Source organism: Lampetra planeri, chromosome 54, assembly GCF_965212315.1.
Source record: "Lampetra planeri chromosome 54, kcLamPlan1.2.h2, whole genome shotgun sequence".
NCBI lineage: Eukaryota > Metazoa > Chordata > Hyperoartia > Petromyzontiformes > Petromyzontidae > Lampetra > Lampetra planeri.
This window is the reverse complement of record NC_136160.1, coordinates 8,274,084-8,287,674: the sequence shown is the minus strand read 5'-3', so window position 1 is coordinate 8,287,674 and position 13,591 is coordinate 8,274,084. Positions and strand designations below refer to the sequence as shown.

Here is a 13,591-nt window from a genome sequence, read left to right as displayed (position 1 = left end):
GCTCGTTTACCCAGAAAAGCCTCGCCGAGTTTCAAGACTCTTTTTCAGGGAGGTCCTGATGCGGTGGTGAGATGTTATCTCCCTCGCCTAGTATGCATGAGAGCGTGGGTTCGATCCTGACCCTGACACCTGTATATTTGGAGTTTGTGTGATTTTTTCCTGGTCCTCTGGTTTTTTCCTCCACATTTAGAATCAACATCACGCGTTTAGATTATTTGGCTGCCATGAAATTCGTAATGGCTCAGTTGGCTTTACCTGGTAAAATTAAAATAAGTTTTAGTTTAGAGTTTTTCGCAGTAGGGGGCAATGTTGTTGCTGTGTGTAATCCTAATTTGAGTAATTTGCAGGTAATTTTTCAGCATTGGGATGATTGGCCAGTACAAATTACATTGTGTGTTGTTTTAGCTATGGGAGGAGGCCAGAGAACTCAGAGGAATCCCATGCATAATAGGGGGAGGACATACAAACTCAGCAGAGAAAAGCACCCAAGTCGGGAATTGAACCCAGGTCCTTCTTGCTTACCATTGCATCACCCTGCCACCCTAATTTACATTCCTTTCTAACAGACAAAAAATGCAGAGCTAATGTTCCGGATTAAAATGTGTTTGAAGGATTGAGCAATATTTGTCAGTCAGCTAAAACTCAATCTTTAGATGTTGTTTGTCCAGAAAACTTGCTGAAACGGCATTATCACCATTATCATCACTGTGATGAAGCGGGCCAGCGTTTGGGACGCAGCACGGCTAAGGGAAACGTCTGTCCTCATGCTGTTGCCACGTGATGACCAGCTTCGCATTTTGTTCAGCGCTGTCATGAATGATTAACTCTCTTGCATGGCTCCTGTTCAGCATGCCAATATTGCCTAGGACCGGTTCAGATAATCTTCACCGGTGTTCGCTATGAGCAGGAATCGAACTCAGGTCACCGGCTTTGTCGCGCAGTGTGCTAACCTCTACACTACCGCTCCCCACTTTCTTTACACATCCCATTAGCCACACAGCCTTCCTTCTGGGAGTGCATAGTTTCAGCTGCAATGAGTTTAACATAAGGCTTGCTTGAACCAATTCTGGTGAACTGCCAGATGTGAAATGCAGGAATGGTCCCAATATTTATTTATGGTCCAATATGTGTTCATGCATTTACAAACTCTATATCAGTAATTGTGAGTAGACTACTATCTTGATGTTTTACAACGCAACATGAGAACACCAATAAACACACCTTATACAGGGAGGAACAATGTTCCACACTGCCCACCAGGGATTTATTGTCTGTCTGTCTGTCGTGCATAAATAAATATATAATACACACAGCTCTTTGATTGGTGGAGACCTTACAAACAGCTCTTTGATTGGTGGAGACCTTACAAACAGCTCTTTGATTGGTGGAGACCTACTGCCGGGTACGGAGAGGGGAGGTGCCTAAGGGAGGAGGGTCAGGGGAGGGGCCTAAGGATATGGGGGGGGGGGGGTGCTCAGGGGAGGGGCCTAACAGAAGGGGGGTCAGGGGAGGGGCCTAAGGGAAGGAGGGTCAGGGGAGGGGCCTGAGGATATGGGGGGGGGGGTGGTCAGGGGAGGGGCCTAAGGGAAAGGGTGTCAGGGGAGGGGCCTAAGGGGGGAGGGGCCTAAGGGAGGGGGGGGGGCGATAGTTAAGGGGGCTGTCTGCCTGGCTACCTAAAGTCAAGTTTTCTTTTATACATACAGGTAGCAACAACAGGTTCCACACTGCCCACCAGGGATTATTTGTCTGTCTGTCGTGCACGAATGCGCTGTCCAAGAATGCGCTGTCCAACCAAGTTCCTACCTGCCCACTCCGAAGGAACGTGTTTGAGCTGCAAATGTTGCGTCTGGGTCGAATGTTTAGTGGAGACTTGCTCACTTATTATCTCATAAAACAAGTGTTGTTGTGATTGACATTGGCTGCGTGCCACTGCAGACGCTCTCACGTGTTAGCAATGTGGTGCAGGTGTTGACGCAACAGCAGTGGCAGCCAAGGCAGTGAGTGACTTGTCTCAACGTACACGTCTCGATCGTCGCGCTGTTTTTTTTCATGCAGGATGTCCTGGACTCAAAGAACAACGCCATAAAAGACTTGCAGTATGAGCTGGCGCGTGTGTGCAAGGTGAGAAGGCAATGCTCTGTGTTTTGTCATTATTTCATCAGTGTTTCTGCCAGTGTTCAGGCTTCAAATTTATTTGTGTGACTGGGTGAGAACTCCAGAGACCAGAAATTAGGCTAATTTGCAAGAGTGGCCTGGGTCACCAACATGACAAAAGCAATAACGTGAAAACAAAGTCCAGCAAGGAAGCAAATATAAATCGGAGCAAAAGCCATTTTTTTAACTGCACAAACATACATCAATATGAAATAAGGCTGGCGCATACCTATCAGGCAATCTGCCTTGCATAAAAACAAAATCTATTGGAAAGTTATTGTGACCCGTCCAGCCAGCATGCTAGGCCCCTCTGCATTTAATATTTTTGACAAAACGACACCGGGAGCTGCCATGGTAAAATTAAATCCAGAGGTCACTGCTTCGATTTAATCTCCCGACCTCTTGAAGTTTTGTGCCTTTGAGCCCCAAAAGCCCTTCCTGGGCATGAAATTATTTCAAAACAACTGGAGGAGCGATGAGTGTTGCCAACAGGGCTGTTGCTGTGAATTATGTCAACCGTAACACATGCATGGCCAAAGCAGCTGCTGTCTTCACAACCACTAGGAAGCCCGCTGGCTTTGGCTTCTGAACTGGCTGAGTGGGTCTGGTTCCAAATTCCGTGGTATCCATATTCGGAGAAAGCCAGAAAACGTACTTATTTCATTATTATTCATTATTTATGTTTTGGTTAGGCCACGTAATGATCTGACCAAATTATCGTCGTGTGACCCTCTCCACCAAGCAAATAAAATGATGAGATATACAAGCGTTTAACGCGCCAAGTGTTATTGTTTCAGCCTCACCAGTGAGTTGAACCATTCTCACAGCCAGTTTTAGCGATCCGATGCAAATAAATAAATGAATGAACACATACAGTTTTAGATGGTGCACAGCGCCAGTTTGTACACAATGTGCTGACAGCTGAATCAGTGGCGCGTGTTGTGCGCGTGCAGTTTAATTAGAGACGAGGACGATCTATTTGGTGTTTGAACATCCTAAAACCTGTTTTTATTGATACTGGAAAGAAAGGTACCATGATGTAGCTGCTCACCCCGAGCTATAAATGCCCTGATAGTGCATTGTCTTTGTGCTCTTCGCCTTTTGGCGTTCTCCGGTGTGGACCAATCAGTTTCAAAGACAATGCATATATTACCAGAGCATGTGTTTGTTTTCATGTTCACCACAAATATGTGTGCATAATAGAGGTTTTTTTGGGTTAGATCGTGTAAATATATAAATATGTCGTTAAAACCCGCCACCACTGGACACAGCCAACTAGTAAGGTTTGTCACGTAAACAGAACATACTCTTTGGTTCTTTAAGTAAAGTCACGTAGGTATAAAATAAAATAAATCACGACGTTTCCATCGCAACACAAGCGGTCGTTCTCAGGCGGAAATCAGACCCCCGCTTGCTTGCGATGGGCAAGCAAGCGGGGTCTGAGCTGGAAAGGAATTCCACCCCCGGACGCAAGCACGTCAGTTGTGTTAATGGGGGAGATTAGGGAGAGAGGGATTAGGGAGGGAGATTAGCATGAATGAGCTTCCATCGCCGAATAAGAGTATCATACCCGCATATGCGCACAACAGCAGTGTTAATGAGAGATTAGCACCATGAGAGTGCAATCCAAAGGACATGTGAGAGATCTAATAGAGAGGCATAGAGAGAGACACACAGAGAGTTGGAAATAACAGCAGGTAGGATGGAAACATCACAGTCAGTTAAGACTTTACCTGGTTAATAACGTCCTTCCAATGATTGCTCAGTTTGTACCCATCTTCTCGGTTGAAGGTGTGTCTGTGTTTATATATCTGGATGGCTTCATGAACAAATTTCTGAAGGTAGCCGGTAGGTTTGCAGAGTACCTACATCTTGGAAAAATCTATTTCATCTGAGCCCACAGCGTTAAAACAATGATCAGCAACGGCAGAGGTATTTGGTCCTACCGTGTTTCAGATCCACCTTGTGTTCATGATTCTTTGTAAAAGGTTTCAGTTTGGTGTTTTAACATCTTAACAGCTGTTTTGTTGCCAGAAAAAAGGGGAAAACCTATTCTCATATTTTGGTACTGGCAAAGGAGGTCCCATGATGTAGCAACGGGGTGACTTCACCCTTTAACAAGACAACAACCTAGGGTGGTGACCACCCTGGCTCACTACACTGGTTACTGAGTAACTATTAGCTCTGGACCCGGGTACAACAACATACTGCCTTGGTCCACGTGCTGGAAGACTCGCAGAACAGAGATCATAGACGAAGGGTTTCTTGCCCGGGACTGAGAACCCAGATCCCTCTCGGGACTCGGCTTATATTCTCTCTGGCGTGGCCGGCTCTGCCCTTGGCCATAACCCCCTTCCAGAACTGTCAGGAAGTACCTGGGTTCGAATCACGTGACGCTCCTAGCCCCCTCTTGGGGGCCCCCCTGTCATTCACACCGGTCACGTGTCCTCCCAGGTCAACCAGAGTGTCATGGCCTTACCCGACCTTCCCCTTCGGTCAGCACACACACACCGTGCCCTCTAGGGCTGGCACTGCACTCACAGCATGGTGAGATCCAGCGATGTCACTACACCTGTAAACACCTTCTGTTGATAGCTTCGGTAATACATATTTTGTACCAGATATAAATTTTTGTATTTTATGTACCGTGCCAAATCTGACTCTGATTTTTTTTCCCCAAACATCTGGCTAGTTTATCAGTTACTCCAGCAATGTACGGTATTTTGATCGTTTTAATTACATGGGCAGTTTCAATGCTCGTGTTATTTGATTTGGTTTTGGCATTCAATGCCCTGTTGATTTGTGCATCATTGTAACCGTTAATTTGCAGCGCTTCTTTAACATTTTGAATTTCACTTCTCAGACTATCACCATCTGTCACTTTCTTAGCTCGATGAATGAGCGTCTTGATAAGAGCAGATTTCTGTGCGGGTGATGGTGTAACTGCATTCAGATAGGCGTCAGTATGTGTTTTCTTTCAGTAAACGCTGTGTCTTATTTTACCATTTCGACCCCGTCCGAGCAGAATATCCAGAAATGGTAGAGTTCTGTCAGCTTCCACTTCCATGGTGAACTGGATGGATGGGTTTTGCTAGTTGTGATGATTTCGAAATGCGTTCAGTGTATCTTTGCAGTGTGGCCAGACCACCAATGTGTCATTCACATATCTAAACCAAGCAGAGGGTTTTAGCGTGCTTGAAGCTATTGCTTTTGTTTCAAAATCTTCCATGTACAACTTGGCTATCACAGGAGACAAAGGAGAGCCTATTGCTGCCCCTTCCTTTTGTTCTTTAGACAGTGTTCAGTTAGTCTTGGGATATCTTTGGCTAAACCTTTGTTCGTTACCAGAGTGTCGAGTAATTTAATTGACTGGTTGACCGGAACCCTCGTGAACAGAGAAGTTACATCAAAACTTACCAGAATATCTTTAGGTTAAGCTTAGTATCTTTCATTATATTTATGAGATGTTCAGAGTTTTTGATGAACGAAGAAGTCCTACCGATGTTGGGCTGTATTTGTTTCGTTACGTATTGTGCTAATTTGTACGTGGCAGAGCCTATTGTATTAACAATGGGTCTTAATGGGATATCAGGTTTGTGAATTTTTGGTAGCCCATAAAGTATTGGTGGTTTTGATGCCTTTGGTTTGATCAGGTATTGCTCTTCCTTGGGAATTGATGACTTAGCAATGATTGCCATTGTTTTACGTTCCAAGGTGCTGGTTGGGTCTCATTTCATTTTAAGGTAGGTACATTCATCCAGTAAATCTTAGTTTTATTCATTATCATAGTTCTCACGGGGCATCACAACAGTTGATCGACCCTTATCAGCAACAATAATTTGCATATCTTTATTTGCTCTCAATTCTCTTAAGGCTTTTGCTTCACTGAAGTTATTTTTTTTTGCTGTTCTCAATAATTTTGGCAACCTCATGCCTAGTCATCTCAGCTTGATTATGGGGGAGATGTCTAACTGCTGATTCCACTTCAGCAATGATCTCATCGAGAGGGATTCTACGTGGGGAAACAGCAAAGTTAAGACCTTTAGACAGGACTGAAACCATATCGCTGGAAAATCCAACGTTAGTCATGTTGATAACCGTTTTGTTTAAAAAAAAAAATATTTGTTTGTTCGTCAGTCTTGCAAATTTGTTAATTTGGGTAGTGTTAGTTTTGTTAAATACTCTATCAGCTGATTGCTGTGTCATTGTGTCGATTATATTCCAGTGATCTGTAGAGACGCTGTTACTAATTTCTACGCTTAAGGATATTACTTTGCTGTATGAGCAAAGTTATTGCTGGAGGATATTGATAGCTGTTGAGGTACAAAATAAATAAGCAGACAATATGCCTCCTCACATCTGTCCCAAAGCATTGTTAGTTGCTTATCATCCCCACAACGACGCTAACGATGATGTTGTTAAGGAGTGGGGGGGTGCCTATTTAATTGTGAAACTTAGCAGACAATTGATGCCTCAAGTAAATGTAAACAACGTCTCACAGTCCATTTTTAATTCCCTCAGGCCCACAACGACCTCTTGCGCACCTACGAGTCCAAGCTGGAGGCCTTTGGCATCCCGCGGGAGGAGCTGGGCTTCAAGCCGCTGGAGACGTCGGTGGCCGGGCAGACTCTGGGGAGGGGCCCCGCTGGCCTGGTGTCTGCCCCGACCTGAGCGCTCGAACCCTCGTGGGGGCTGATCACCCTCCACCCCACCCCCTTGAGACCCCAAACATTGAGATTTGAATATTATTGTTACGTTTGTTTCCCAGGAAAGGCTTACTGAGTTTCAACACCGTTTTGAGGAGAGTCTTGTCAAGATTTTACAGACGAAGGAGATGTTGCTGTGTTGTGTGTAAAACCCACTGAGTACTTTGCAGGTATGTTTTTTTTACCACTGGGATATTTGGCCATTACCAGTCGCATTGTGTAGTTTTAGCTTCAGGAGGAAAACCGGAGAATCCAGAGGAAACTCCTGCAGAATGTCGGGAGAGAACATACAAATGCCACACAGCAAGGCACACCAGTTATATTCAGTGTCCCTGTGGCTGTGGGGTGCAAGTGTCACCACTGCACCACCCTCCCGCCCACATGATAATTATTTTTGTTATTAATGCAGGGGGCCCCTTGCTCGGGAAGTTTATAGACGTGCCTGTATGGGGGAGCCCTCGCTGCTCACCATCCCTTGTGGCCCAGTCATTTCCAAACACATTTCCTGTATCGTAGTCGGGAATGTGGTGCAGTCGCCGGCAGGGTAGATGGGCCGTGAGTCAGAGCCGAACATGGTGACGCCTTAATCATACTGATCTCTTCATGAGCAATAGAAGTGAATGCTGCTGTGATAACCTTTTCATATGACAAGCAAAAATAAACAAGAAGACAATACGCCTCCTTCCCAGATCTTTCCCTCGACATCCAAATTCAAGTACTTTTTAAATACTGTATTCCATCAGCCGCACAGCCTTCTGGGAAGTCATAATTTCACCAGCATTGGTTTAACACGAGCAAAAATCTGGACCGGTTTTGACATTCATTGTCTTATCAGCTGCCAGGCAATGCTGGTGAACCAATGCTGGTGAAATGCCAGATGTTTATAGGCAAGGATAATCTCTCTTACATATGGGTCCTAGTTTGATGCAAAACTATAAATACCTTAGCATAATTGTGAAGAATTTAAGTAAGAAAATAATAAGCAGACACTATTGAGCTAATCTTGTTACTGATATTCTCCAGAACGACTATTGTGTTTACATATGAAAAGGTTATTTTTAGTATTATTCACATCTGTCTGTTTTGTATATATTTGATACAAGACAACTGAATGTGTCCACCTTAAGTGCTAGTGTCCAGCGATATTTTGGTCTGCATCCATGGACGAGCGGAGGGCTTGCCTTGAAAATGGCGCATGTGATTTTGAGCGGTTGACGCATGTGTACAATAAATGTCTTGACCGCTGCAGCCATCCAAGCGGGCTCCCGTCGTGTATGTGAGCCAGGATTGTAAGAAGCCCCAAGTGGCTCTACAATGACAGTTTCACTTTTATCCCAATACCCCCGAGAGTGCAGTGCATCGCAGGTGGGCATTGCTTGAAGCGGCTGGGTGGCTCAGCGGGAGAGCGAGCGGCTCACAATCGCAAGGTTACGAGTTCATATCGTGGTTAGTAGGTTGACTCGGCCTATCATCCCTGCCTCCTGGTTCGATAAAATGAGTTCTACTCATGGTATTGTGGGAAAATTAATAGCAATTTTTCCTATAGTCCCTGGCATAAGAACATGTAATTTCCACCACTTAAGATTGTAAACATGAGATGAGGCCTGCTTCACTGTGCATGAGATCTTTTTGACACTTTCAAGTTCACGCTCATCAGCCATAATTGCAAATTATCAGTCAGAAACAGCCGAGTATTTCCATCTTAATGGTATTCTCAGAACTTTAACTTGACATCTGAATGTCCCCCCTCCGTTTGCTAATTTCCCCAACGTGATCGCGATTGTCCTTTTGGCGTCGTATTCAAAAGACGAAGAATCCTATGAAACATCTCACAGAGGAGTGTAACGTTTTGTTTTGGATAATATAGCCCACGGAAGAGAATATCACAGAGCTACTTCTGAGAACCCTTGTTCAAGTGACACCTCTGGTCCCCACACAGAAGACGGTCGAGCTTTCTAACTCGCTCTGCACATGAGAGTGAAGTTCATTACATGACAGTCAAACCGATATTTCATTCTGCGAGCTGGAGTTTTGTCAAATTAATCACAGAACCAAGGTTAGTGTGATAGATTTTTTTTTAGCATTCATTGGTGAACGGCGCTGAGACCATCAACTCCGGATTGGAACCCAGGCTCGGCGCTCTAATAATGCAACGTGTGGTGCACTAACGTGTTATGATAGTCACAGCACAGTATGCGGACATCTCGTGACATTGAAATGACAAGCAGCGCTCACATGCACAGTAGTTTAAAGAATCGACAGTAACTGCGGTTATTCTAGCTGCAAATCATTCCCTTGCACACTGAAGCATACTCTACCTGAGCCCGAAATATGTTGGGTGTGCGACAAGAAAGATGATGGCCGATGGACGGTGACAGAATGTCAGCCAAAGAAGAAACGCAGCCTTGAGTCCGACCATCACAGAAATGGAGTGAAGAGATTAGTTCATGTTCAGGAAAGACATGGATCGTGGCATTGCAAGACCGTAAGGAAGAGTGACAGTGACGGCAGTCCTTCATCCAGCAGTGGATAGATCATGGCTGATGATGACGAGGAGGATGAGCCAAGTAAGGGCTTTGTGGGACTTTTTCTTATTAGCAGTTTGCTGAGCAATGACCCACACGTAAAGCGGCCAGCTATAAACAGCACGATCAAAGTTGTACTCAACATTGTGTTCAACACGTGTCTCGAATAGAGAAAGTTCATGCTCTATTGTGCTGGCGGAAAGGCCTCGATGAGAGGGAGTTTTGGCCCAGACTTCCATGCAAGCCAAACGTCTTTAAAAGAGGTGGGAGTGCCCACACTTGACCCAACCGCACGCGACCTGCCGATCGACTGATCGGCAGGTCGCGTGGTGTAAACGTGTGTACTGCTTGGTGGGGTGGGCCGAATAATTTAGACCATTGTCCAATTTAACATGTAGGCTTTCGCGACCAGTATTATTCATAATAAAGGCTTTTGGGTTAGATCGCATAAGTATAAATGTGTCGCAACCCTCTACCACCCGACACGGACAAACAGTAAAAAATGTCACGTTAACAAGACGCCAATTAGTTACTTATTCAGCCCACCGATGTGTTTGAAGAGTGAATCCACAACATGTAGAATTTGAGTAGTACGACGACGTTCCACTGGAACTTACATCCAGCATCTTCCGGCGATTTGCCAGAATAGTGAAGCCATCCACCTGCTTCCGGTCTCAAACAGTGCAGGACGACGTCATCATTGAACCCCATCAGGTTTCAAGAAAGTAAAATTTGGTACGGTACACAAAATTCAAAAACTAGTGTCTTGTACTAAAGATGAATTACCTCAGTTATCAACAGAAGGTGTATATCGTATCAATTGCTTATGCGGTAATGCTATATTGGACAGACTGGATGTAACATTAGCATAAGACTAAAAGAACACCAATGGAACAATACATTCTCTCAAACACAACTGCCGGCAGTGGCAGAACATGCTTGCCAACAAGGACACTCAATTGATTTTGATAACATTGAAGTGTTATTTAAAACTAATTATTACTGGCCAAGACTAATTCGAGAATCCATCGAAATTGAGAGAATTACCAATAATTTTAACTGCTCTGATAGCTACAGACTTAGCGAAGCCTGGAAGCGTATTAAGTCATCTTTATATATAAAAGGGAAATTTGTGAATGTGTGTCTGCTCGAAATGTTTAGCGTACTTCCCGACATGCAACAAACTTTAAATTTGGCATGTGGGTAACTTCCAGACTGTACACAATGCAAAAAGTAGAAAAACCCGCATACAGGACTGGCGAGAATCGATATCTGGTGAGCGTTTTTGGTATCGATTAAACGAGAATAGGCCGATTCTAAAGAAATCTACAACCTTCGATTCCTTTTGCGCGATTTAAAGAATCGAATCTTGGCGCGTTGGGTTTATTTTAATTAATAAGGTAATGATCAAAGTTTTATTTTCATTTGTATATATATTTCCCCCCGGGCAACGCCGGGTACTTCCCGCTAGTACACAATACATATTACAATTCATTATAGAGGAATCACATACTAATTAACTGATTACTAATCTTTCGATTTAAAGCTTTCGTGACTGCAGGGATTCATCTTCTTGGTTCTTTCGGTAAAGTCACGTAGAATGGAAATAATAAAATAAAACATAATAAAATAATTCTCACGACGTTTCAGCCACAACGCAAGCAGACCTGGTCTTCACCTGAGGACATGTGCTTGCGTTGTGGCCGAAACGTCGTGAGAATTATTTTATAATGTGTCATTTTATTATTTCCATTCTACGTGACTTTACCGAAAGAACCAAGAAGATGATTACTAATCTATTATATAATTACAATACCCCCACCTCCGCCTCTGATCTAGAAATCTGATGGGGTTGAAATGTTGCGGCTTTGCTCTCCAACACACCGGGGGGGGGCTGTACTAGTGACGAATTGGCATGTTCTGTTGACGTGATAAACCTAATTGGCTGTGTCGGGTGGTGGCGGGTTTAACGACACATTTATCAATTTACGTTATCTAACCCAAAAACCTCTATTATATGGGTATTACGTGGTAAACCAAAAAGGAAAGAAGTCCGGTGTCCATCGATTCCGTTCAGGCGGCAGCATTGAACCGACGCCATCGCCTTCTCGAGTTCTAGACAAACCCTCTCCCGATTCACTTCCATTGTATTTAAATGTCAGTTTCACATCAGGATCTCGCGTTGCATTTCTAAGCCTCCTCTGCCTCGGGAATGTCGTCGGCCGCAAGGGCTGTTGGACCCCCGGGGCTGCTGTTGTTGAGATGGTGGTGGGGCACGGGGAATGCGCTGCCAGGGGGGTGCCGCGTTCGTCCTCCCAACAACAACAACAATGCCTGCTCACAACAATGCATTGTTTCAGCAGCATTGCCATTTTACTTTATGTACAGTATATATGCGCTTATTTAGTAGTGACGATGTGATTGTCGAAGGGGTTTATCTGTTACTCAATATCTACGAATAATGTAACTTTTCGTATACTTGTTTTAAAAAAAGACATTTAACACGTACAGTAATTGTGATCAGGCCGCACGGTTGTAAGTGCAATATCCAGCTCTGACTGCCCACCCTGCCTCTCTTCTTTCACTGCACTATGAAGAAGGGCCGTTGTCTGAAACGTTGACGAGGTATATTGTTTTACTCTTAAGGCCACAATGTTGTTGTTGGATTTAGTTGTGTTATTTGTGCTCTTGCACTCCGTGCCAACTCTGCAGCGCCACCGAATAGTTCAAAACAACCCCACACCGCCTGAGTCGGTCGCCTGCGGGGCCTGACGGCTTCACCGCTGCTGTGCCCGCAACAACAACAAGGACGAGGAGGAGGCGCAGTGGAGCCGCGCGACATTCCGAGGGGTGGAGGAGGTGGAGGAGGAGGACTTTACCTCGAGCTCAATACCAGAGGGGTGACTGCAGTTCAAAGCAAGACCACGTTGGTTGTGAAGTCTGGAGGCTGCTGCTGTTTACGAGGGTCCTGCTACAGTGGGGATCCTTGGACGACACAACTAAGCAGTCTATAATAATGACAGCACGTAGGCTTAAGCAGACAATTGCAGACAAAAACAATACTTTCATTTTATAGAGCGTAATTCATGCCAATAGCGTCCCACAACGTCCTCTTCCCAAATCTGCCCCCGACATTACAAAATAAAGTATTTTCTTAACACTCAGACAGACTGCCTTCCTTTTGGGAGTGCATACTCGTAGTAACAACATTGGTTCAACACACGGAACACTAGACCGGTTTTGACTTTTAGTGTCTCATCATGAGACCCAGTGAGGCTTAAATTTCGATTTAAAGCTTTCGTGACTGCAGGGATTCATCTTCTTGGTTATTTCGGTAAAGTCACGTAGAAGGGAAGTAATAAAATAATAAAAAGAAAACATAATAAAATAATTCTAACGAAGTTTCGGCCACAACGCAAGCAGCCGTCCTCAGGTGTAGACCAGGTCTGTCGGGGAGACAGCGTCTGAATGAAACACCACCACGCTTGGAGCGTATATTTAAGCTGGGTTGGAAGGGGGGAAGGGCGCTTTGACAAAATAATTTGCATATCAAGAGGAATTTAGCATATTTATGGCAAATGCAGGTATGTGATTAGTACTACTTGTGAAATGCGTAGGAGGTGGGCGGGGGGTTTCAAAGTCATATTATGCCCGTGCATTTTGCAGGATTAGCAGCATCAAAGGGAGGGGATAGGGGTAACATTAATAAAGGAAAGGAATGTTAATAGTATGTAGCTGCAGTAACTAAACAACCACGTAAAAAACGAAAGTATAAACTACATAGTATCATCAGTAAACTAAATATACTCTCCAATAAGCTGAGCTACTAACAGTAAATAATACATTACAATTATATGTCGCAAAAAATATAATATGCTTCCAGCTAAACTTTTTTCCCTTACATCACACGGGCCTATCACACGGGTATATCCCGTACTATATGCTGCCATAGACAAACCAACATTAAATTGTATACTGTATTACTATACACCACCCTATACCTTAGAATACGGTGACTTTCAGACCGCAGTCCACTCACTGGAATGACTATATATCTTGTATTCTCCGCAGGGAATGGATTCTTTGCTCTGCTGCAAGTCTCCTACTACCACTCTTCCATTGACATATTTCGTTGCTTCCTCTTAGTAACTTTCACTCGACGGTCAATGGTATAGTGTATAGCAGATTGTATAATAATAAATAGTA

The 13,591-nt window shown here is 44.2% G+C and overlaps 1 protein-coding gene across 2 annotated transcripts in view; it reads left to right on the top strand.

The window, feature by feature from the left end:
* The window catches only part of DRC4 (dynein regulatory complex subunit 4), a 31,773-nt gene extending 23,665 nt beyond the window's left edge, over positions 1-8,108 (top strand). Inside the window, exons 10-11 of one of the 2 annotated variants that reach the window (XM_078617755.1) lie at positions 2,056-2,121; positions 6,676-8,108. In XM_078617755.1, coding sequence (XP_078473881.1) covers positions 2,056-2,121; positions 6,676-6,825 — 216 coding nt within the window. In that variant the 3' untranslated portion in view covers positions 6,826-8,108. Of the gene's footprint in view, positions 1-2,055; positions 2,122-4,608; positions 4,754-6,675 lie in introns of those variants that run through there. The other variant, XM_078617756.1, reaches the window with a different exon arrangement.
* The last annotated feature ends 5,483 nt before the right edge of the window (positions 8,109-13,591 follow it).